Source organism: Calonectris borealis, chromosome 2, assembly GCF_964195595.1.
Source record: "Calonectris borealis chromosome 2, bCalBor7.hap1.2, whole genome shotgun sequence".
Lineage (NCBI taxonomy): Eukaryota > Metazoa > Chordata > Aves > Procellariiformes > Procellariidae > Calonectris > Calonectris borealis.
The window spans coordinates 2,908,699-2,930,573 of NC_134313.1; the positions used below are offsets into that span (position 1 = coordinate 2,908,699).

The 21,875-nt window shown below is 46.7% G+C and overlaps 1 protein-coding gene across 1 annotated transcript in view; it reads right to left on the minus strand.

The window, feature by feature from the left end:
• The window catches only part of ADGRB1 (adhesion G protein-coupled receptor B1), a 138,966-nt gene that overhangs the window by 77,801 nt on the left and 39,290 nt on the right, over positions 1-21,875 (minus strand). The window contains exon 11 of the mRNA XM_075141066.1: positions 9,755-9,890. Within this exon, the coding sequence (XP_074997167.1) occupies positions 9,755-9,890 (136 nt within the window). The remainder of the gene's footprint in view (positions 1-9,754; positions 9,891-21,875) is intronic.

Sequence of the window (21,875 nt, forward strand, 5' to 3'; positions counted from 1 at the left end):
ACACATCCAGCCCTCGGGAGAGACCCAACTGAGCAGTGGGGGAACACCTGAGGCCATGGTGTCTGGAGGAAGACTTATGCCAAAGATGCTTATATCACCCTGCTGACTACTGCTGTGGAGAACAAACGCCGGTCTTCCCTTTCCCCTTCTAACATCCTTGCCTGTTGAAGACCAGTCCTTAAGAAAAGCTTCATCCAAAGCACAAGCACAAAGCACAAAGCACAAAGACTGCACAAGGCATCCCTAAAACACCTCTTAAACCGTGCCTTCATTCAGTCTCTTTGCAGATGTGATTCCTCTCCTGTAGGACCCAGACAGAGCTTCCCATCTCTTACTGTTCAACCACTGAAGATCCCTGCACTGGCAACGGCTCCTGACCCGAACTAGGGTTGAACCAACAACCTTGAAGTAAAAGATGGCTCCAGTTCATTATCAGTTTTCAGAGGCTTTCAGAGGCTCACTGGCTAGAGCTCGCCTCTGAAAAGGAGATGAAGGGATTTCAGCCATTTAGCAGATGATCTGTACACTCTTACGACGATGACGACAGCTTTATTCCCATTGCAATCTGAAGAGCCCATGGGATCCAGCATGTTTCCACTCACCCAGTGCAATACACAGCTGGTTACTGGGGAGTTACTGGTGCTAATTCCCTCTACATGGAACCATGATCTCAAAGCAGCACTCAAGGAATCGGCTTCTGGCCCCGCTGTCCATCTCATTCACAGCTGAATGATTGGGAAGTAAAATTGTAAGAGCCCCTGGATTTACAACTGTACCGAGTTGATATAAACAAGATCAAAACTGGCCCCAGTAGTAGGATATTCCCCATCTGGGGAATGGCTGACATGACTGCCATATTTAAAAGAGCAAAAAAGAACAATTTGTCATGAAAAACGAAAGCGTTGTCTTGCTTGTGGGAAAAGAGCAGAGTCGTTTTGCTTTCACAGATTTATTGAATATATTCTGTATATCCTTTTGGTTAGTAGGGTAAGTAGCTAGTGAGCACTCGAGCTGCAGACTTAGTTTTGACTGACCGTTATCACGCATATCATCAACCCAGTTTCCTGATTCGACAGTCCTAACATTTAGAGGGAAGTTTCAAGCTCAAATATTTATAATTACAAGCCTGACATTTGTTTTCCATGCATATTGCCCATTTTTGCTTAAAGATTGCCATTACTGCCAAACTCTTGCCAGTAGATTTGTCCTCTCAGCTGTTCATAGATAGCAAAAGTATGAAGGGCACAAGCCTTTCCGAAACTGATTCAATTTTGTTTTAAACGAGTAGACATTTGTTGTAAAAAAATAATAATCACTTAATTTCCACATCTCACTTTATGGCAATTCAAGAGCAACCTTAGCCTTTAGGCAGGGTTCAGTGGTGAAGCAACTTGCCAAAATTACCTAAAAAGGGCTTTTCCAGGCCAAAGTACTATGGAGACGGGTGCAGAACAATATAAGAAAGACAAGCAATGTTTAACAGTTCGACTGACTCTTCAAACACAATGTGTTTAGTCCTTGAAGTGCTTTGAAAAGGAAGATAATCTCATTTAGCACTAATGCACTGACTCCCACCCCTGACGAGCCCATGAAACCCAGCCTCCATCACCCACTTGTTACCATTTTCAAACGAGCACCTTTGTGATGTCTCCCACACCATCCTCTGCCTTGGGAGAAGCTCCCCAAAAAACACCTAGAAAGCTATCCAGTGCTCTTGCTTTAAACCTCCTCTGTAAAACCCTGCTGGGTGCAATGCCTACAAAACAATCCTGACAACGGCAGACGTGCCGCGACTTACTGAGGATCCCGATGACTAATGCCCTCGTGCTGTTTACATGTGCCCCTACGCCCACCCGTATCCAAGCAGCCTTGTATTTCGGCTGGAAATTTCAGCTGTATTTCACCTATTTTGGGTCGGGGTGGCTTTGTGGCTCGTTCAGCACTGAGCAGGTTGCTGAAGCCGTGCTCCATAGCTCCAGGTGATGCGGTGGTCCAAATAACACATGATAAATATAAAATAACTGGATCAACAGCTACAGTTGGATACGGCAAGCAGGCAAGGTGGTCTCTCCAACTGTGGACAGACCCTGCGATTTTTCAAAACACATGCCCTAACCCACCAGAGCTTCCCCATCTGCCTCCATCCCTCTCCTCCACCTCCCAGCCACGTGCCACCTCTCTGCCACATTTCTCTCTTTTACATAGCAAGAAGCAGCCACAAAAGTGATCTCGTTTACAGAATTACAGGCAAGAGGGTAGGAAAAGACCTGACAAGCTCAGCTCACCCATTCACTTGCCTCAAAACCATCTAAACCATCCCCAAACTGTTCAAGAAAACCTTCGCTGACGGAGGCTAGGCTCTCAGTTCTTGACTATCCCTGCAACCAGAAGGTTTTCCCTTGTGCCTAAATTAAATTTCTCTCACTGCAATTTGAGTCCAATCCTCAGCAGACACAGAAAGCAGATTGCTCCCTTTCCACAGCTACCTTCTACCCATTTGAAGACTATTATCTGCCTTCCCCTCAGTCTTTTCTCCTTGAGAAAAGAGTCAAACCGTCTCACAGAGCTCACCTCTGCTCACTATCAGCGTGGAGGTACCACACCAAACATCTCTGACACATCATCCTCTCCCACGCACATACTCCCACACTCCCACACTCACGTACCGTACCAGTCATCCTGCTTGAACACAGAGCAGAGGATCCCGGAGAGGTACTGCTCACCCCCTTCGTTCACATTTCTGGCCCTCGATGGCTCAAATCTGCACACGTTGAGTCTGAGAGCTGCTTTCCCAGCTCTTAGAAAAGGGGAAAGTGGGAACTGGGAAGACCCTGGTGTCCTGGCTTAAATCCACGCCTCCTTTAACAGAGCAGTAAGCTTGTGTCTGGGTAATAGGACAGCTGTCACACTTGCTAAGCTGCCTTCATGGCAACAAGCCATTAAGCACTGCAGCTCAAAATAAGCACCAAACCCCTCAGGAATGCCTGGACACGCAGTATCCCAGATGTGCATGGTGAGTCTTTAATTTCAGCTGAAGACAAGGGACTAACCACAGCCCTGGTCTGCTCCTGGGGTCACTTGGTTAATGCCAGTGCTGCTCTTGCCTTTACACCGAAGGGTGAATTTGGCTCAGTATTACTCACGCTGAAGCACTGAATCCCACAACAGTTTTAAGCTCCCAGCCACTTGATCATGTTCCTCTCCCACATCCCCTTCAGATGAAGAGATACAGGGTGATGCAGCATTTGCCTGCAGAAGAGTCACTGCCAGGGCTGTGCGGAGCTCGCTGGCTTCAGCTCGCGGAGGAAGAGCCGCAGACCCACGCCGCTGCAATCCCACCACCCGGAGTTTTGTAGTGAGTTAAAGACCTGAGCGAATCCACAAGCGCGGAGCAGAAACTCAGCAGAGAAAAGCTGTCAGCTGTGAATATCTACTGAACACCTGCTGGATCGATAGACAGCTGAATCCGCAGACAGCCGCGAAGGAGGTGGAATGCTGGATGACTGCTTATTATGCTGAGCCAAATCCTCCTATTATTACCTTGTGTGCTACCTGTCTTCTTTTAATACATTCAAGTGTTGTCTCTCCTAGAAGCACAGAACTGAAAGGAATTTCCTATCACCCTCCTCTCTGATTCCTTTCCTATGTATGTTCAAACACCAATCACTTATTTGCTGATGGGATCCCTTCTTAGATATCTGTGTACAGCGTATAGCAGTGGCAATATCCATTCACATCTCCCACCAAAACAACAAACCCAGGGTTCCTCTGCTCCCTGGAACGCATCACAAGCTCTATCAGTAATCCCCTTCCTCTAAAAACATAACATAAATCATCCGTACATTGACCCCGGGTCTTCGCTAAACTCAAATGAGGTTTAGCCCAATTCACTCTGCAATGCATATTGACAGACTTCAGGTCAGTGATGACAAAGCAAACGTTTAAAAGCAGGTGACTTCCAGCAAAGCAACGATGTAAGATGACAATTCAGCCCCCTCTGTTAAGAGGCCACATTTGAAAAATAATGCAATTCTTTTAAGAGGGAGCTAGACTGTGGATTGGCCCATTTGGCCATCTAAGGGCATCACACGTCCCCTCTACTTCCTATTCGTATTATGAGAGAGAGTGAGAGGGAAAAACTGTCTACCTAGCTGGTTCGTACTCTATATTCTCCATGCTATCAATGCCTGCTGAAACTCAGGGGGACTATAGTGGGTTTAGTGAAAAGAGCATCCCTGCTGAGCAAAGGAAAGACAAGCTTGTGATTTGCAGAATCACAGACCTTAGGGAAAAGTACCTCTGAGAAAACGCAGCAGCTGCGCCTGCTGTGGAGCAGGAGATGGGCGAACCCCAGAAATCCCCAGCAGCACTTACACCATAACCTTTCCCAATCTCAGCACAAAGCTCTCCTGGGATGGGCAGGAGTCCCTTCATCACTCCCACTTTGGCCTCTCCATATCCAGGGAGAGTCCAGTGGTAAGAGCACAAATCCCCAGCAAACTTTAGGAAACATTTCCAGTTCAAGGGCTCCACAGCAAAAGGCGCAATCAGCTTCCTGCGAGACACTCTATGCACAGCAGCATCCCCGAGAGGGTAGGGTGATTGCAGGAAGAGGTGCCAACTGCACAAAGGCAGGAGGCTTGCAGAGGATTTGGACCTCAAAAGCCCAAATGTTTGCAGCTCAGCAATGTTCACCCTGGCACGGCTCTTGCTAACCGAGCAAACGGAGGCTCCTAATGCTCTGTCAGGGAAATGACAGCACTTGGTGTTTTCTGTAGCACCCTTCAGGCTTGGGGCACTGTGCAAATATGGATGCACACAGCCTGGGATGTCACCTGCAAGGGTGCTGCAGCTGGAGAAACGGAAGCAGAAAACAATGAAGTGATTAGCCCAAGGTCACAATTTCACTTACGGGCACAGAAACAGCTCTCAGAACTGTAGCTTAGCCAATACACCCAGATACAGCAGTCTAATAAACTCTTCCCTAGACTCCCTGTACAAACTGGCAGTAGTTTGACGCCTTAAGACTTCGAGCTGGGCAAAACTGAGAACTTCCCTTCAACAGAAAAGTCCGACTTTTGAATCAAAGAGTTAATATTGCAGGAGAAGCAGCATCATTATTAACGAAACCTGAAAACTATTATAAAGGTGAGAACTGGCTGTTCTCAAGGTATGAAAAAGGCTTTGTTCCTATCCAGACTCCAACTCTCATGTGATAAACGATGGTAGAATATAAATGTTAAAACATTCATCTCCAAATAAAGTGCTCTGGTCTTATCTAAGTGAAACACTGCTATAATTTTCCATCAAAATGTTGTCAGAACTGCTACACTCTTACAAAATATTTTAATTCATTAACATCAACATTTTTCCAGGGGAAGAGCATGCTGCTGGAAAACCTGGATTTACTCCCTGTGGAAGAGAGATCCTACAGAGTTTTAGGACTTTAAAATAACCCACCTTGTGTCTCCCTGAAGCACACAGACCTCCCATAGCAGAGGACAATCTTTTCAGAGGGAAGATCTTCAAGATACAGCAAGATCACACCAGACCTGCATGTTGATTCCCTTCCCACAGCCTGCTCAGCCAAGATGGACACTGAAAGTCTACTGTCCACGCTTCGTTATTTCCCCCGGGTAAAAAGGATTTCTTCTCCTCTGCTGCACACACAACGTTGGGATGTTTTCAGGAAAAGAAAGTAAATGTTGTTGAGTTGAGAGAGGAGCTCAGAAGCTGTTGTCCCTTTGGGTAGGAAGCACACCATGAAAGGTGCCTTGCATTCATACAAACTGGAAATCACAACGAACAAAACCTCTTGCAACATCCTGGGGTATCATAGGGTCAGGGCTGTTCACTGCGTACACTCGCCAGCACGCTTCCAAGTCAGCTCTGTAGTTTGGTCTGCTACAGTACACCCCATAAAAATACACAGGCGCTGTACAACCCTTCGTTTGCCTGTCAGTAAACACCATCGTGGAGACAAGATGTTCAAAAAATTCAGCAGGGACACAACAAACTCAGCATCCATACAAGTTCTTGCCACCAGCACCTTTCAACCTTCGCTAACGCTAGAAATGAGAGCAGAGCTCAGATGCCCAATTCTGATCAGCCTTGTCTCTTGCAGACGAGGCTGGTAAGGAGGGGGAGAGAGAGCAGAGGTATATTTGTACAGCCTTCCTACGGTCCTAAGTGCTGTAAGAACCAATCTTTAAAGCTCAATTGACTTTATAAAGGCCAATCATGAGCTGGTAGGCAGAAGAAACAACATGAGCCAAACTCAAACAAGACATGCAAAGAGTGAAAGGCTCTCTTGCGCATCCTTCCCGCAATCTTTCCTTCCCATCTCTAAGAAATTGCCAAGACTGGCAAGAAATATTGAAAAAATACCACCACAAGATTCTTAATCAGCCTGACCACGGTTTGCAAAGGTATAGTTTGAACACTTGGCTCTGCAATTTCCTTTTGCCCTTATTCTCTATTAGCACTGCTATTATACAGGTGTAACATCAGAGCACGTCAATACCGTTGCCCTACCAAGCTAGGCATGATATAAAACCAAAATGAAAAGACATCCCCAAAAAGTTTGTCTACGTTCCTTAATTTCAGAGGTTTTAATCTTTCACGATGGTCAAACAGCAATCCTGTCGAACCAGTGCGAGACGCTGCCTCTGTCTAGTCGAAAGAGCAGGGTCCGAGGGAAATCGGACCCAGAGAAAGAGTCAAATTTGAACTCCAGCTTTTGAGCTGGTTCTGAACAGCTCCAACACGGTTTAGGGATCCAAAACCGATTCAACACACAGCACTTTCAGCCCCTAGCTTCACTGAAATTAAGGAAAACTGCTTCCTTTCCCTGCCGCATGAGCAACTCTTAGGGCCCAGCCCGGGGAAACTCTGTCCTTGGCAAGTCCGAATCAGCTGCCTGGGCAGCAACACTCATCCCCCACAAGCCTTTCCTGGTTCTTTTTCACTGCAAAGAAGCTGTGCCCATAGCAGGGTTACAAATATTTCAAACTGCCAGAGCCAAAGACTCCAGAACGGAGATTTATAGCAATAAATAATATTAATGACACAGGCGGACGCAGCTTCTTGTCCTGAGAGCTCCAAAGGCACATGAAAAACTGCACTATAAATGTCACCACCGCAGACACCAACGATGACGAGATGCCACCTCTGGAGAAGGAAGGCAGCATGGGCTTGCTCAGAATGACACTCAGTCAGGAAACCAAGGGTGGTACCGCGAGGACCTGGGTGAACAACACTCCACAGCATCAACAAACCCTGGGCTTTGCTTAGTGGAGGGACTCAGGAGGTAGCCAGGCACCAGCTTTCCTCCCAGCATGGCCAAAGGACTCATCCTGATGTTCATGAGTTAACTCCAGGCTGGGAAAAAAATGAGTTGTAAAAATGTAACCCAACCAGCAGCCGGCGGAGTTGGAAAGACGATGAAGAAAGCAATTTTAGGCCTAAACCCCAAAGGACCAGCTGAGAGGTTAGTTGCAGATATAATAAAACATGCCTGGGGGAAGGAAGCTGCATCCTCTTGCAGCCAAGCCCACTCTCAGATGTGAAAATACTTGCACTGATGATAAAAGGCTTACACCAACCCTGTGTTACCCAGATAACGCTCCAAACACCTAGAGCTGAGGGAGTAGCAGTATCTGGCCACTTCAAGTTAACCATTTTTTTTCCTAGCTGCTTAGTTAAATAATACCAAGCACTGTGAGAACATAAAGACTTAGCCCTCCATTAAACTTCTGCTTTAGCCAAGCCAAAGGCTCCTTTCTCTCTTCCCACACTGCCTGGTCCTCTGCCCAGTTCCAGAAGATGGATCGGCAGAAGACCTTCACCAGCAGCTCAGCTGCACACCTGGGCTGGCTTCATTTCAGGCTTTGCCTTAGAAGTATTCCTGCAGCAGAAATCACAATTTATTTTCTCCGACCATGCAGCCTCCCTAAACTTTGTCAGGACTGGGTTACTTGCAACGACAGCACGGAGTCCTTCCCGCATGGGACAAGATTCACCCATCAGTCATCCCAGTGGTCATCACAACCCCTGGAGCCAGACACTTAAGCTGCTGTAGCTTGGGCTGAAGGGTGAAGCCTTGCTGCTGGCAGGACACAGCCTTGAAGGTTCACAGGACAGGTACAGAGCAGCAGGGTACAGAGCTGCAGGAGATGGATCCTGGCTGGCTTACCTGAGCTCAGCCTAACCACCTCGAGAAGGCTGGGTACCACTCCTGGAGAGCACTAGCTCAGCAGATTACCTCCCTGCCCGCTTAGTTTCATGCAGATCCCAGCCTGCCCGGTGGGAAGACGGAGAAACAACAACCCGTGGAAGAAGATGGGTGCAGGGATGCCAGCATCAATGCAACCAGCTCCTTCCAGGCCCCTTCCAAACAGGAACCCAGTCCCAGTCCTACCTCCGAGCATCCTTTAACCAGCGCATCTCTACCGAGACCAGAAGCTTGATGCCTTCCTCAAGAGGACCCCGAGAACGGCTCTACCCGACACCCCGTTTCACAACGCTGTAGTGGCTAGGCCTGCACGGGGCCCGGGCAAACACAACTAACGCTGTGTCTTTAAAACCACTTCAGTGCAGATGTTGTTTCCATGGTAACTAGTGGACCAAATACATTAGCGTTTCTAATAATAAACCAAACCTTCATCTTGGAAAATGTGATCTCCCCCCCGCCCTTTACCATCATCACCCTTCCTTTCTTCCTTTCCCCTCCCCTTTCGCTGAATTAAGCCGGCATTTAACAAGCAAGGCATAATTAGTAAATAATTGCAAGGGCCCAGTAACTCCCAGTGCCCAGGCAGATGGAGAAGCGCTAGGTGGAGGGGGGAGGACGCTTTGCTTTGGGAACTGTCCAAAAAGGGATGAACTACTTAAAAAAAAAAAAAAGAAAAAAAAAGAAAAAAAAAATTTAAAAGAGAGGAGCCTGCAAAGCCTCTTTTGACCACCCTGGTGTCACCTTTGGTGCCCTGGCACCCTCCCCGCTCTCTGACTCAGGGTGCAGCTGCCGGGCAATAATTTCTAGGAATCTCGCACTTTTTTTCTGGAGGCTCCGTCCGAGACGCGGCACCGGCTTCGTGTCACCGACAGCGGTCAAAACTTCACAACTCTTCCCCCTCCACGGTCCCCTATTCCCAGGTGGGGAACACACCCCCACCCCCCAAAAAAAGCGTGGGGTAGTGAGAAGGACCCCGAGGCAGGGAAGTGGACACGAGTGAACGGCGGGGAGGGGGACGGCGCGGGGTGATTTCCCCCCCCCCTGCAAAAAATAAGGCACGTGCGAAGATTTCGTGCGTGGGGAGCCCACGGGAGTGAATAGGCTTGGGGGGTTGGTGGCCCCCCACGTTTAGCAGTAGTCATATCCAAACGCAGAGCGCAGGGACGGAGGGATGGGAGGAAGGGGGGAAGCAGCGCAGCAGCAGCCCCAGTATGTGTGTTCCACGCCCCCCCCCCCCAAAAAAAAAGCTGCGGTCAGGGTTGGGGGGAGGGGGTGAAGGGGGAGGGTGATGCAAAGCCTCACGGTGTGTCGCTACGGTCCCGGCGACACCGGACTGCAGCAGGGTCTGTCCCCTTCCCGCAGGTACCCGAAAGCCGCACGCTGAGGATGCTCCGCTCCATCCCGGTCGCGTCCCCTTCCCTCTCTCTTTATTTTCCCCTGTGCCCCCCCGTCACACCCCACCCGTGTGTGTGTGTGTGTGTGTGTCCCCGTCCCCTCTGCTCCTCCCTCCGCGGGACTCACCATGTCGGGGTTGAGCTGGGCTAAGATGGCGAAGGCGGAGAGCCGGTCACACAGGCACTTAGTCCGGGAGGCGTCGAGCGGGACCGTTCGGCAACCGCGCCAGGACCAGGAGCCGGGCGGGGAGGCGGAGGCTTTGCTGGAGGGAGGGAGGGAGGGAAAAACGGGGCGGTGGAGCGGGGAGAAAGGGAGAGAGGCCGTCAGGGCGGGCAGGGAGAGGGCACCGCGCCCCCCCGCAGCCTCCCCCCCCTCCCGCTGGCCACCCCCATCACCATCCCCATCCCATCCCCATCCCCATCCCTTCACCACCCCCATCCCATTAGTATCCCCATCCCATCACCACCCCCATCCCACCACCATCCCCGGACCTGGATCTCTTAGTCGTGGTCTGCACACGAGACTCCCGTCCTGCTCTGATCCCTTCATCTCCCCCCATCCCCCATGGAAACGTCCCCCTCCACCCCCCGGGCTGCCCTGTCTCACTCTCCCCATATACACCTCCCTAACCCTATAGCCCGCATATCCCACGTAGGCAGGCATAACCGTACAGCCTTGTCCCACACACCCACTATGTGGATGCATAACCCTATAGTCCCGTGACATACACCCCATATAAGGATGCATAACCCTATAGCCCTCTCCTACATATCTCATATACACCTCCCTAACCCTATAGCTCACATATCCCACGTATGCAGGCATAACCGTATAGCCTTGTCCCACACACCCACTATGTGGACGCATAACCCTATAGCCCTGTGACATACACCCTATATAAGCATGCATAACCCTATAGCCCTGTCCTACATATCTCATATACACCTCCTTACCCCTATAGCCCTGCCCCACTTATCCCATATATGGATGCATAACCTTATGGCCTTGTCCCTCACACCCATTATGTGGATGCATAACCCTGTGACACACACCCCATATATGCAGAAATAATCCTATAGCCCTGTCCTACGCAACCTAAATACACCTCCCTCACCCTATAGCCCTGTCCCACATATCCCATATATGGATGCATAACCCTATAGACCTGTCCCACTGACCTGATATACACCTCGCTTCCCCCCATAGCCCTGTCCCTCACCCCATGTACCCCCCCGCACCCCTGCCCCACACCCAATATAGACGTGTCCCCCCAGCTCGCCCCCCCCATATAGACCTCCCCCAGCCACATGATCCCCACAGGGGAGTGCACCCCTCCCCCACCCCAATATGTCACTCCACCTTCCCCACGACACCCCCATACCCCCCCCCAATTACTCCACAGGCACCAGCCCCTCCTCCTCCCCACCCCCCCCAGCTGTCCCTCCCCCCTCACCTTGTTCCCTCCCCACCAGCTCTCTGGGGCCAGGGTCTCCGTGATGGGACCGCCCTCAGACCTTCCCCGTGCCCCCCAAGCTCCAGGCAGGGCAGGGATGCTCCTGCCTCATGGCCAGAGGGACCTCAAGAGATCAAAGGGATGGAGTCCTTGCTTTCTCATGGCATCCTTTCAGGTTGGGGAAGAGCAGCAGAGTGGGGAAGGGGTGGTAGGTGGGAAAGGCTCCATGTGAAGTTGGCCATTGTCCCGCAGATGGGATGGTTTCATTGGGAAAAGTTTTTGCAGCCCCATCTCCACATGAGCACTAAGGGCTAAACCAGGGAACAGGGGAATCTCATGCCCTGCCTCACGTGCTGAGGTACAGTCATCACCCCAAAAGTACAGTCATTTTCCACCCATTGCTTCTGTGTCTTGTCCGCTCTCCCGAAACATGGTCATGTACGGGGTGCAAATGCGTAGAGTAAGTGCAGAAATGCAATGGATGGGGAGAAGGTCAGGATCCATGCGGATAACCTGGGCTTCACTGGAGCCTGGGACAGGATGTGGAGGCAAAGCAAAAGGGCCATATGCCTTCACTGGACGAACATGGGTGTAAGATGTCCCATCTCCACATCTGACCATCTTCAGAGAAGGGGACCTAGGCAAGAATGCCAGCAGCAAGCTCAAGGCAGCTCCAGATGGAGCCAAGCTGTTCAGCAGCCTTAGGTGTATCACAGATGGCCTGGACTTCTCCATACTGCTGACTCCAGCAGACCTGCCTTGAGGTGCAGAGAAGTTTTTTTGCAGGTCTCGACTCCATGCACACACTGACACGTTCCTCACGCAACAAGACAGAGCCTCCCTCCGCCTCCCTAACCACTCTGCGAGAAAGCGGAGAGAATGGGCTGGGTACCAACAGGGTAACAGAGCATCAACACATGCTGTTGATTCTGTTGTGATTATCTACTCGGATCTGGTTTAACACGTGACACCGAGCCTTCCTGAATTATCTCAGTTTTGGATTAAAGCACTTTTCATAGTAAAAAAAAAAAAAAAAGCCGAACTAATTTTACTGTAGAAGTTGTCAGCAACACACCATCCAGAAGAGTTGTTTGTTTTTTTTTTTTTCTGGTGCCCATCCAGGACTTTCTAAATGTTTGGACCTTCCTGGATGTCCATCCAGCTGATGGAACATAAATCTGTCTTCCCTGGATAGTCAGCTCTTCACATGCTCTGCACTGAGCTAAGTCACATCGTCTCTTAGAGACTCGCAGGATCAGGCATCGGTCTCTGGTCTCTTCCACGCACCTTCTGCGATTCACCAACACCCTTCTTGGAAAGGACTGAGAGATCCAAGGCCAATCTCAGAGGGAATACAAATTCTGTATTCTCCCCTATATGTATCACCTATATTTCCAAGAACTGCGTTAGCCAGTCATTCTATTTATTCACTCTCACCAAGACAAATGACTTATTTATGATGTGTACAAATAATGACAAATGCTCAGACTCTACCAACCAGTTACGTACGCTCATACAAAGTATTATTTTAGCTTGACGAGATCTATTTGCCATAAGTTGATTGCTATTAATTTCTCCGTTTTAATGAGTATGCTATTATTCAATTATAATCATAATATTACCCGCAATCCCCTAATTTTTGGATCCCGTATCAGATGGTGTGTTATTGTGCCTAAGACAGATGTGAGGCGGACGGCTCTGGAGTGAGGCTGTTGTGCTTACAGACACATGCTCCTCTCCCCAGATTTTGGGAACACTTCCACCCTTCTTTTACTAAAGAGCAATGATCCCCAATTAGCCTTAGCCTGCTCTTTTAAAACTCTGGCATGCAAAATTACTCTGTCTTTTTTCTCTTAAAAACATCTTAGTTTATTAAATGATGTATAGCATGTTTTCTAGCTGCTGGTGTAATGAAAAGTATTTCATTAGTCTGGGATGTGGATTAAGTAACCAGGCTCCCTTCCAATTACAGAATACAGGCGTTTGTTGAAATTTCTGCATTATTATAAATAAATCTGTCATTTCTAGCTAGTACAAACCAATACCATTAGGATCTATTTTGGTTTTATTTAGAGTATACTCTAAATTTTCCTTTTTATTCATTTTAACCATCCTGAACAATAAAATTCTTACATGTTTTTTTCTCTTATCTTTTTCAAGCTTTTAATTTGTATTGCTATCAATTTATCCTTTGTCCATATCTCTACAATGGCTTTTACTTTCCCTCTAAAACAGACCGTTGTTGGTTTTTGTAGATATTGGTTTATTTGTCTTTACTTGTTTGGTTTTTTTTCTTTTTGTTTAGTTGGGGTTTTTTAGTGCTCTGGTTATCTTTTTCATTTATGGGTTTGCAGATATCTAGACAAGTGCTCTTAAAAAGGCTCCTAATTGTCCTTAACTTTTTTCTGTTTAAGCAGGCTTTCACAACAAATAGACACGTTTAAAGCTATCATTCTTAAAGCATCAAATATGTGTATATTGACACACACGTACCCCCCCTGTCCCCAAGCGATTTGAACTCTCCGGAAATGTGCGAATGCAATTACCTTAACATCACTTTCAATCCCGAAGCCCAGCTTTACTCATTTACCAGCTTTCCGAGTAGACTAGGACAGATCTGGGCCATGCATCAACAGAAGTAACCTCATCCAAAAGAAAAAAAGAAAAAAAAAAAAAAAAAAGCAAACGAAATCAGAAAGCCTACCAAAACAGGAAACCCCAGGGAAGGTATCAGAAAACAAATAACACTCCCTAGATGCTGCGCCTGCTCTCACATTCTCATGGCAGAAAAGCTGACAGTAGAGCAGTGAATGCAATATCAGAATAAAGTCTATCCAGGGCCAAAGCCACACTTGGCATGATCTGATATCCATTTCTAGATACAGAAAGAGCACATAGCGATATCTAGGCAAAAAAAAAAAAAAAAAAAAAAAAAGATAACAGCCCTTTGCTCTTATAAAACCTGGTCTGATGTCTGCTTATTTATCCCGTCGGATTCAAAGAAATCAATTGGATCAAAGTCATCCAGATTTCACTTTAAAAGCTGCTTTAAATCACATGAAGGATGGGGGGCTGTGGAATGTGCTGAAAACGTGGTGTAAATCACCTCAGAATAAGTCCAACTATGCCATTTAATAGAAAATGAAAATCTGGCCCTCATTACTACCAGTGATTATTAATTGATTATTACCAGTTATTAAATGACTCAGAATATTCAAATGCTGGGTGCTCCAAAGAGCATGTCCATTCCTCTGGTTTTAAGCTCCTCAGAAGAGTAACTCTTCTCTCATCCTTTCCTTCCTCTTTGCAAATCTGCTTAATTACCTATTCCTTCGCCCTGCAATCCTTTTAATATGAACACCTCTGCACCCTTGTGGGATGTGAAGGGCCTGGAGCACAAATCTTATGAGGAGCGGCTGAGGGAACTGGGGTTGTTTAGTCTGGAGAAGAGGAGGCTGAGGGGAGACCTCATCGCGCTCTACAACTACCTGAAGGGAGGTTGTAGCGAGGTGGGGGTTGGTTTCTTCTCCCAAGTAACAGCGATAGGACGAGAGGAAATGGCCTCAAGTTGCGCCAAGGGAGGTTTAGATTGGACATTAGGAAAAATTTCTTTACTGAAAGAGTGGTCAGGCCTTGGAAGAGGCTGCCCAGTGAAGTGGTTGAGTCACCATCTTTGGAGGTATTTAAAAGACGTGTAGATGAGGCACTTAGGGACATGGTGTAGTGGGCATGGTGGTGTTGGGTTGACGGTTGGACTCGATGATCTTAAAGGTCTTTTCCAACCTTAATGATTCTATGATTCTATGATTCTATGTGGCTTGGATCTGGGTTGGGGGAATGTATTTGCAGGTAGGAGGACATGCCAGAAAAGTCACCAGTCTTTTTTCACTGTCCACATGCTACCATGTGGCAAGAGGCAGGTTAAGCTCAGTCTTCAGAGAGCTGAGGAAAAGGTTCCTTGGGTATTGCACCGTCACAAGGGCTAACCGATACATCATCTAAAGGTTTGCTCATTGCTTCACTCATGGCACTCAGGCGAGGTGCCAGCATTGCCTTATTCCCAGTGTGGACATGATATTATGAACCTTCATTCAAGCCTAGCTTCTGGATTCAGCCTGTGTTTCTTTCTTTCAAAATTAATTTCTAGTCCACATAGTTGCTGAGAAACTCCTAAAAATGCATGATCCAGTTGCAGCTGGAAGGCTTCAAAATCATGGCTGTATTGATGTGAAATCTACTGAATAATGCCAGTCTTGTGATTTTGGGTGGTCCCATTCATGGCTTCTGAATGTTTGAGCCTGTCCAACAACATCTGCTGCAGATGACATATTCAATTCCACCGAGAGAGATCTAATGGTATCTCTCCATGGTCCAGGGAATCACATCTGAGGGAGTTTTGGTCTTGCTGGATGCAGATAGCATTCTGCCCAGACAAGGGTCAGCCAGCCAGTATTACCAAAAGCCTCCTAGTTCAGGGCAGACTTCAAACCCTAAACAATTTGATCACTGAATATTGTAATATAAAGATTGTTTCACTGGGATCTGTTCAATTTACAAAACAGAGATATTACAAAAAGGGCATATTGCGTATTTGAAGGTAACATACTTTCATCATGGACCTGATTAAAAGCTGTAGAAGAAAACGGGCTATTAATGAACAGGTCCATAAGGGGAAGTACATGTGTATGTTGTGTGTGTGTGCCTGTGCGTACAGGTTTCATCTGGAGATCAGTACTGAGCCTTTATCTTCTCAGCAAAACCTTTGATTCTGCAGAAAAGTACACTGGATTTGTAGTGGAAAACCCATGCTCACAGCTCAGTGGCAAAGAAAAAGAGCAGAATTTGAGTTATTCACAAATATTGAATCCAGGTACACTAATAAGGAAGCAGAATTATTTCCAGGCGGTCTCAAGAGGGGAGGGAAGAAAGAGTAACTCTACTAAAGGGAAAACGTGGGCAGAATATTAGAGAACAGTGTAGTCAGACTGATTACAAGCCAGTCAAAGAGGAATTGTAGAAATTCCCAAACCAGACTGGCGTAAAAAACATTGTACTGGAAGGGTTAGCAGGAAACCTGACAAGTTGGTTCTGTCTCTAATGTCTATGGTCACATTTATCTCCAGTGTAATTCCAATGATGTTCCACAAGAAAATGTTTCACCATATGTTACAACATGACTATGAACATTATTTGAGCACTTGATGGGAAAAAGCAATTAAGCACTGTCTTGTAGATTTAAATAGGAGCTAAACACATGCTTAAGGACTTTCTTAAATAGAAATGCTGTTCTGAATAGGAATTTGCACAAACGGAGAGCCTTTGTTGTGGGAAGAGGCATGGATCGGAAAGAGGTTTTAAAAATGGGGTAGATACCTGAGACTTAAATAATACAAACGATCTCTGGAGGTTTCTTCCAACTTCAATGATTCTCTGATAGTTCTTGCTTCACATGGGCCATTCCCCCCTCACTAACCAGGCAGGTCATGCAAGTGCTTGGCACGGGTCCAGCTGGCAGATTGATTATTAATTTGGAGAACGAACCAGAGATGAAGTCAAAGTTAATCCTTTTTGTGGGATTCCCAAAAGCAATTTTCATTTCCAGCCAAAGGCTGCCCCAGAGCGCCTTTCAAACACTTTGGCTCTGCACAATAGCTGGGGACAAAAAAAATGTACAATCATTTTTCTGCAGCAAGTGTGTCAAGAGTCACCGTTTCTGCAGGACCTCAGGGTTGGATTAAAAAGTGGATGGTTCCCAGGCAAAAGGGACATGAAAAGGTTTGCACCTTTTGAAAAAGAAAAGCTGATTAAAAAAAAAAATATAATCCTTGATTGGCTGCTAAAACAGTCACAAAGGATCTCATGCCAGATAGGTAAACACTGAAATAAATTAAACACTGAGCTAAATATGGGCTAAAATCAATCTTTAACACTCTAGCTGCTTGGGAAGTTTTGGATGCTGACAGTGCCAAAGCAGTAATCATGCTTTGGTTAGTTTAGACCTTCTTAAGAACTAAATAAAAGCCACATAACTGTTTCACAAGGGTCATCCTATTATCCAAGAGATAATTTTGCCTTTCTTTGATCAATCCACTGATTCAAAGCCAAGCTGATCTCTCAGTTATGCTACTGAAAATCCTGTGAGATATCTCACACATCCAGCAAGTCAGTCTAGGTTTACTGGAGCAAAACCGATCCTCCTAGAAAAATCATGCACTTTTGCGTCTCTGGATTTGAAGGGTAGCACCAGTTTGGTGACATTCATGTAACCCAATCTGAAAACTGAAGCTCCAATGCAATAACTGATTGTCCAGCACTTTTCTTACACTCATTTCAAAAAAAAATCAAGTATCATCAACCTCATTTAGCTCGCAGCCCAGAAAGCCAGCCATATCCTGGGCTGCATCAAAAGAAGCAGGGCCAGCAGGTCGAGGGAGGGGATTCTGCCCCTTTACTTTGCTCTGTTGAGACCTGGAGCACTGCGTCCAGCTCTGGAGCCCTCAGCACAAGAAAGACATGGAGCAGGTCCAGAGGAGGCCACGAAGATGGTCAGGGGGCTGGAGCACCTCTCCTATGAAGAAAGGCTGAGAGAGTTGGGGTTGTTCAGCCTGGAGAAGAGATGGCTTTGGGGAGACCTTATTGCGGCCTTTCAATACTTAAAGGGGGCTTATAAGAAAGATGGGGACAGACTTTTTAATAAGGCCTGTAGCTATAAGACAAGGGGTAGTGGTTTTAAAATAAAAGAGGGTAGATTTAGACTAGTTCTAAGGAAGAAATGTTTTACAGTGAGGGTGGTGAAACCCTGGCAGAGGTTGCCCAGAGAGGTGGTAGATGCCCCATCCCTGGAAACATTCAAGGTCAGGTTGGACGGGGCCGTGAGCAACCTGATCTAATTGAAGATGTCCCTGCCCACTGCAGGGGGTTGGACTAGATGACCTTTAAAGGTCCCTTCCAACCCAAACCATCCTATGATTCTATGATAAGGAAACTGAGGCACACAAAAGAGATGCAAACGGATACAGTCATGTAAGAGGACATTAATACAGCTCTGGTCTTCGGAGTAAGCAGTCACTCCTGAAGCTATTGAAGAGCATTGCCTTCCAGTCAATAAGCGCATCCATACATCCTTTGGCTGGGTTCCCTGCTTTCTTTATAGAAAAAAAACAACCACCAGGTCTCTGGAGCCACTCTAAAACTTTGTGCTCAATTGCTGAGATCTCTCTGTCTCCTTATAACTTTTGTTTGGCACTGATGCCCTTTTTCTCACCTCTACCCCAACAGCATAGACCTGGCACTGAACAAAACAATTTTCTGCCGGTAGGAAAGAATCAATAATCAGATTAGCAACTATTATTAAATTAGCTCTTTAGAAAAAAAAATGGAAATGGAAAAAAGGGGAAAAAAAAACCTACTATTGATCCAGTTGCTTCGTGCAAGGAAAATGAAACCAGAGCAGGAATATTAATGGGTTTTTTTCAGAAGCCCCTAATTCCGGGTGGTTTTGGCTGATTTACTTCAAACTGATACAAGCAAAATGAAGACAATGGTGATTTATGAGAAGATTTGTGACCTAGGGGAGATGAGGGATATTTGGGATTTTCTCCAGGTCCTTTTCTTTTTGGGGAGGGAAGAGAAAGTTATAAGGAGCTTAAAAGCAAGGCCTTCTCCCAGCTGTGAATTCATAATCACGGCTAACTGAATTGGAGCATTTTGCAGGGGACAAGGTTACTTACTATCTGCAAATTAGCCCCAGAAAAAAATGAAACAGCCCATATGCAGCATCCAGTCTGAAGACTTAATTAACATAAACAATGTTAAAACGCACAAAGAAATACATATTACCATTGAAATAAAGCATATGGCTGGCTAAATACCCGTAAGATTATCTGGAGATAATCTTTTCAGACACCATAAATACAGCTGACGCTGAGCTGTAATGACTCTCATCAGAAGGCCATGGTACCCCACCGGAGAGGAAGCTCAGCACTTCCCAACATCGTCAGCCTCCTGGGCTTTGGACTGCCGTTTAAAAACCAGAGCATGTGGTTGATAATTAATGAGCACTCTCTCCCTTTACATTCCTGCTCCACAGCTCCAGAAGGCGGCCTGAAATGCAGACATCATGTCTTGCAGATGAAACTTGCTCCATGCCTTAGTCTCTGAAGATGTGCCCCAGTGCACAAGGAAGGGTGGGATGGGAAAGGAGAACTTGGCCATTGGGTCCATACCCTGTGATTGCAATTTTCTTGCACTTCCCTTCCAAACTTCCTTTCCAAAGTGTCCTGGTTTTGGCTGGGATGGAGTCAGTTTTCTTCCTATTAACTGGTATAGTGCTGTGTTTTGGATGTAGTGTGAGAATAATGTTGATGACACACTGGTGTTTTGGTTGTTGCTAGGTAATGTTTACGCTAGTCAAGGACTTTTCCTCTTCCCATGCCCTGCCAGATGTGCAGGGGGCTGGGAGGGAGCATGGCCAGGATGGCTGGCCCAGCTGGCCAATGGGCTATTCCATACCATATGGCGTCATGCTCAGCATATAAAGCTGGGGGAAGAAGAAGGAGGGGGGGACATTCGGGGTGATGGCGTTTGTCTTCCCAAGTCACTGTTACACGTGATGGAGCCCTGCTTTCCTAGAGACGGCTGAACACCTGCCTGCCAATGGGAAGTGGTGAATGAATTCCTTGTTTTGCTTTGCTTGCGTGCGCGGCTTTTACTTTCCCTATTGAACTGTCTTTATCCCAACCCACAAGTTTTCTCACTTTTACCCTTCCGATTCTCTCTCCCATCCCACCGGGGGGAGTGAGCGAGCGGCTGGGTGGTGCTCATTTGCCAGCTGGGGTTAAACCACGACACAAAGGCAGCCACAGGACAGATGTTTCATCAGGATGGACCCCCAGAAGGACCACTCTTCTCTGTGTGTCCTACCCAGTAAGTCACTGAACAATCCTCAACACGTGCCACTAATGTCAAAGCTTTAATACAGAAGACCTGACACCATGGACTACAATGGGCTGTAGAGAAGAAATGGAGAACCCAAAGACACTGTTAGTGTCCTTGGCCTTTAAAACAGAAACAAATGTGAAAATCCCCATGAGGTGTCACAATATTCATGTTGCAGAGCAAGCCAGTTCAGTAGCTCCTGCTCACCATACCTGGAGAAATATTCCTTCCTGACCCCTGTTCTAGTGGTTGCTTAATAATGACAGATTAGATCTCTTCCACAGTATCACAGCTCAGTTTACACACAACATCAGGAATTTGGTTTGAAGTATCATGAGGGTTTCTTTTTTTTTGTATAGTATATTTGAAGTCTTTTTGTTTTGTGGATTTTCTCCTTTAAAAGGATGATAGTTTCAAGCTTCGCTACAGAACCCTGTGAAATAGAAACAGAAAACCCTACAGCTCCCTATAATCCTGTGACTTCATAGCTTTAAGCAAAAAGAAAAATCATTCTCAGACTTAGCTACACTACAAGCACTGGTATCATCAGGTCGGCTCACCTGTCAGTGACTGCAGGTGATGACCTTGGACTACTTTCCACAGTAGATCAATGTTTTATCTCTCCAAGACTTTAGCTCCTGCTCTTAAACTTGCTATTGCTATCCAGAGCTAAAAGCATCATTACAGCATTTCTGGAATCCCTCCGATGCAAGAAACACAGACTATACCTCCTAATCTTGTTTTTGGGCAAAGTTGCCCCATTGGAGCTTTCCTGCTACACTGGAATATCAGAGCAATAAATAGTTCATTGGGTATCAGGGTCATCTTGGGAAAAAGGTGAAAACAGGAGTTACTGTGAAAGTATTGTAAATAGAGGTTGGGACTTTCTGAAGTTGACTTTCCCGAGTGGAGGGAAGTGTACCACAGGGACAACAGGCGAACGGAAAGATGAGCAGTAAGATGGCTGGTCTCATTATCATAAAGGGCTTCTTTCCAACAAAGGACAAGGTGAAATCAGTGAGTGATATATCTGTCTCCCTCCCACCTCTACATGACTTTCACAGCTGCTTATCCAGGCTTTGCAGGACCGTTCTCTCCAGGGGCAGCTCCTCGAGTGTCCTTGACTGGAGCACTTGCATGGAAACGTTTTGGCAGGTCTTGCAAAACAGGAACGGGAGCTAGGACTGTGGTGAATGGGCCATCACCCACTTGTTGTACCACACTGCACGACCCTCCTGAAATCTCCTGTTTTAGAAAACATGTAGAAAGAGTGTATAGTCCTGCTGGATACAAAAATGTTCAGCTTACTCTCCTAGCTTTCATATCAGCTTTCCAGCCGTAATTTCTCAATTGCCATGAGATGCCTGAGACATTAAAGACTTGTGGCTGGTTATGTAGTCAGTCCTTCTCATGCTAGGAAAACTCAAACTGGATCACGGTCCAAAAGATGGGTACTCTGCTTTTTTGTTTATGAAATGATGCGGCTCCATGGCAGGCATTAACTCGCACGTGGTCCAGGCAATCCTGCCTTGTACAACAGCCAGTCATCCTATGATCATTTCTGAGAAACTGGGAAAGTTCCCTGGTTACACAGAAAACGACACTCAGTGCACCAAAGTGATAAGTAGCAGCCTTGTCATATGTACTGAAAACATTTCAGGGAAAATCCTCAGAGGAACCGAGCGCATTAGCAGAATACACCGTTTTCTACGCCTGGACATCGTGGTCCCGTGCTCAAGTCTCATGGGAAAGGAGGTTTGGGAAGAATGGGGAAACAAGGTAGTAAATGCTTTTGCTGAGCGTACCAGATGCCAAAATAAATGTAAGACATTGCAGGCAGCAGTTAACAAGCTGGAA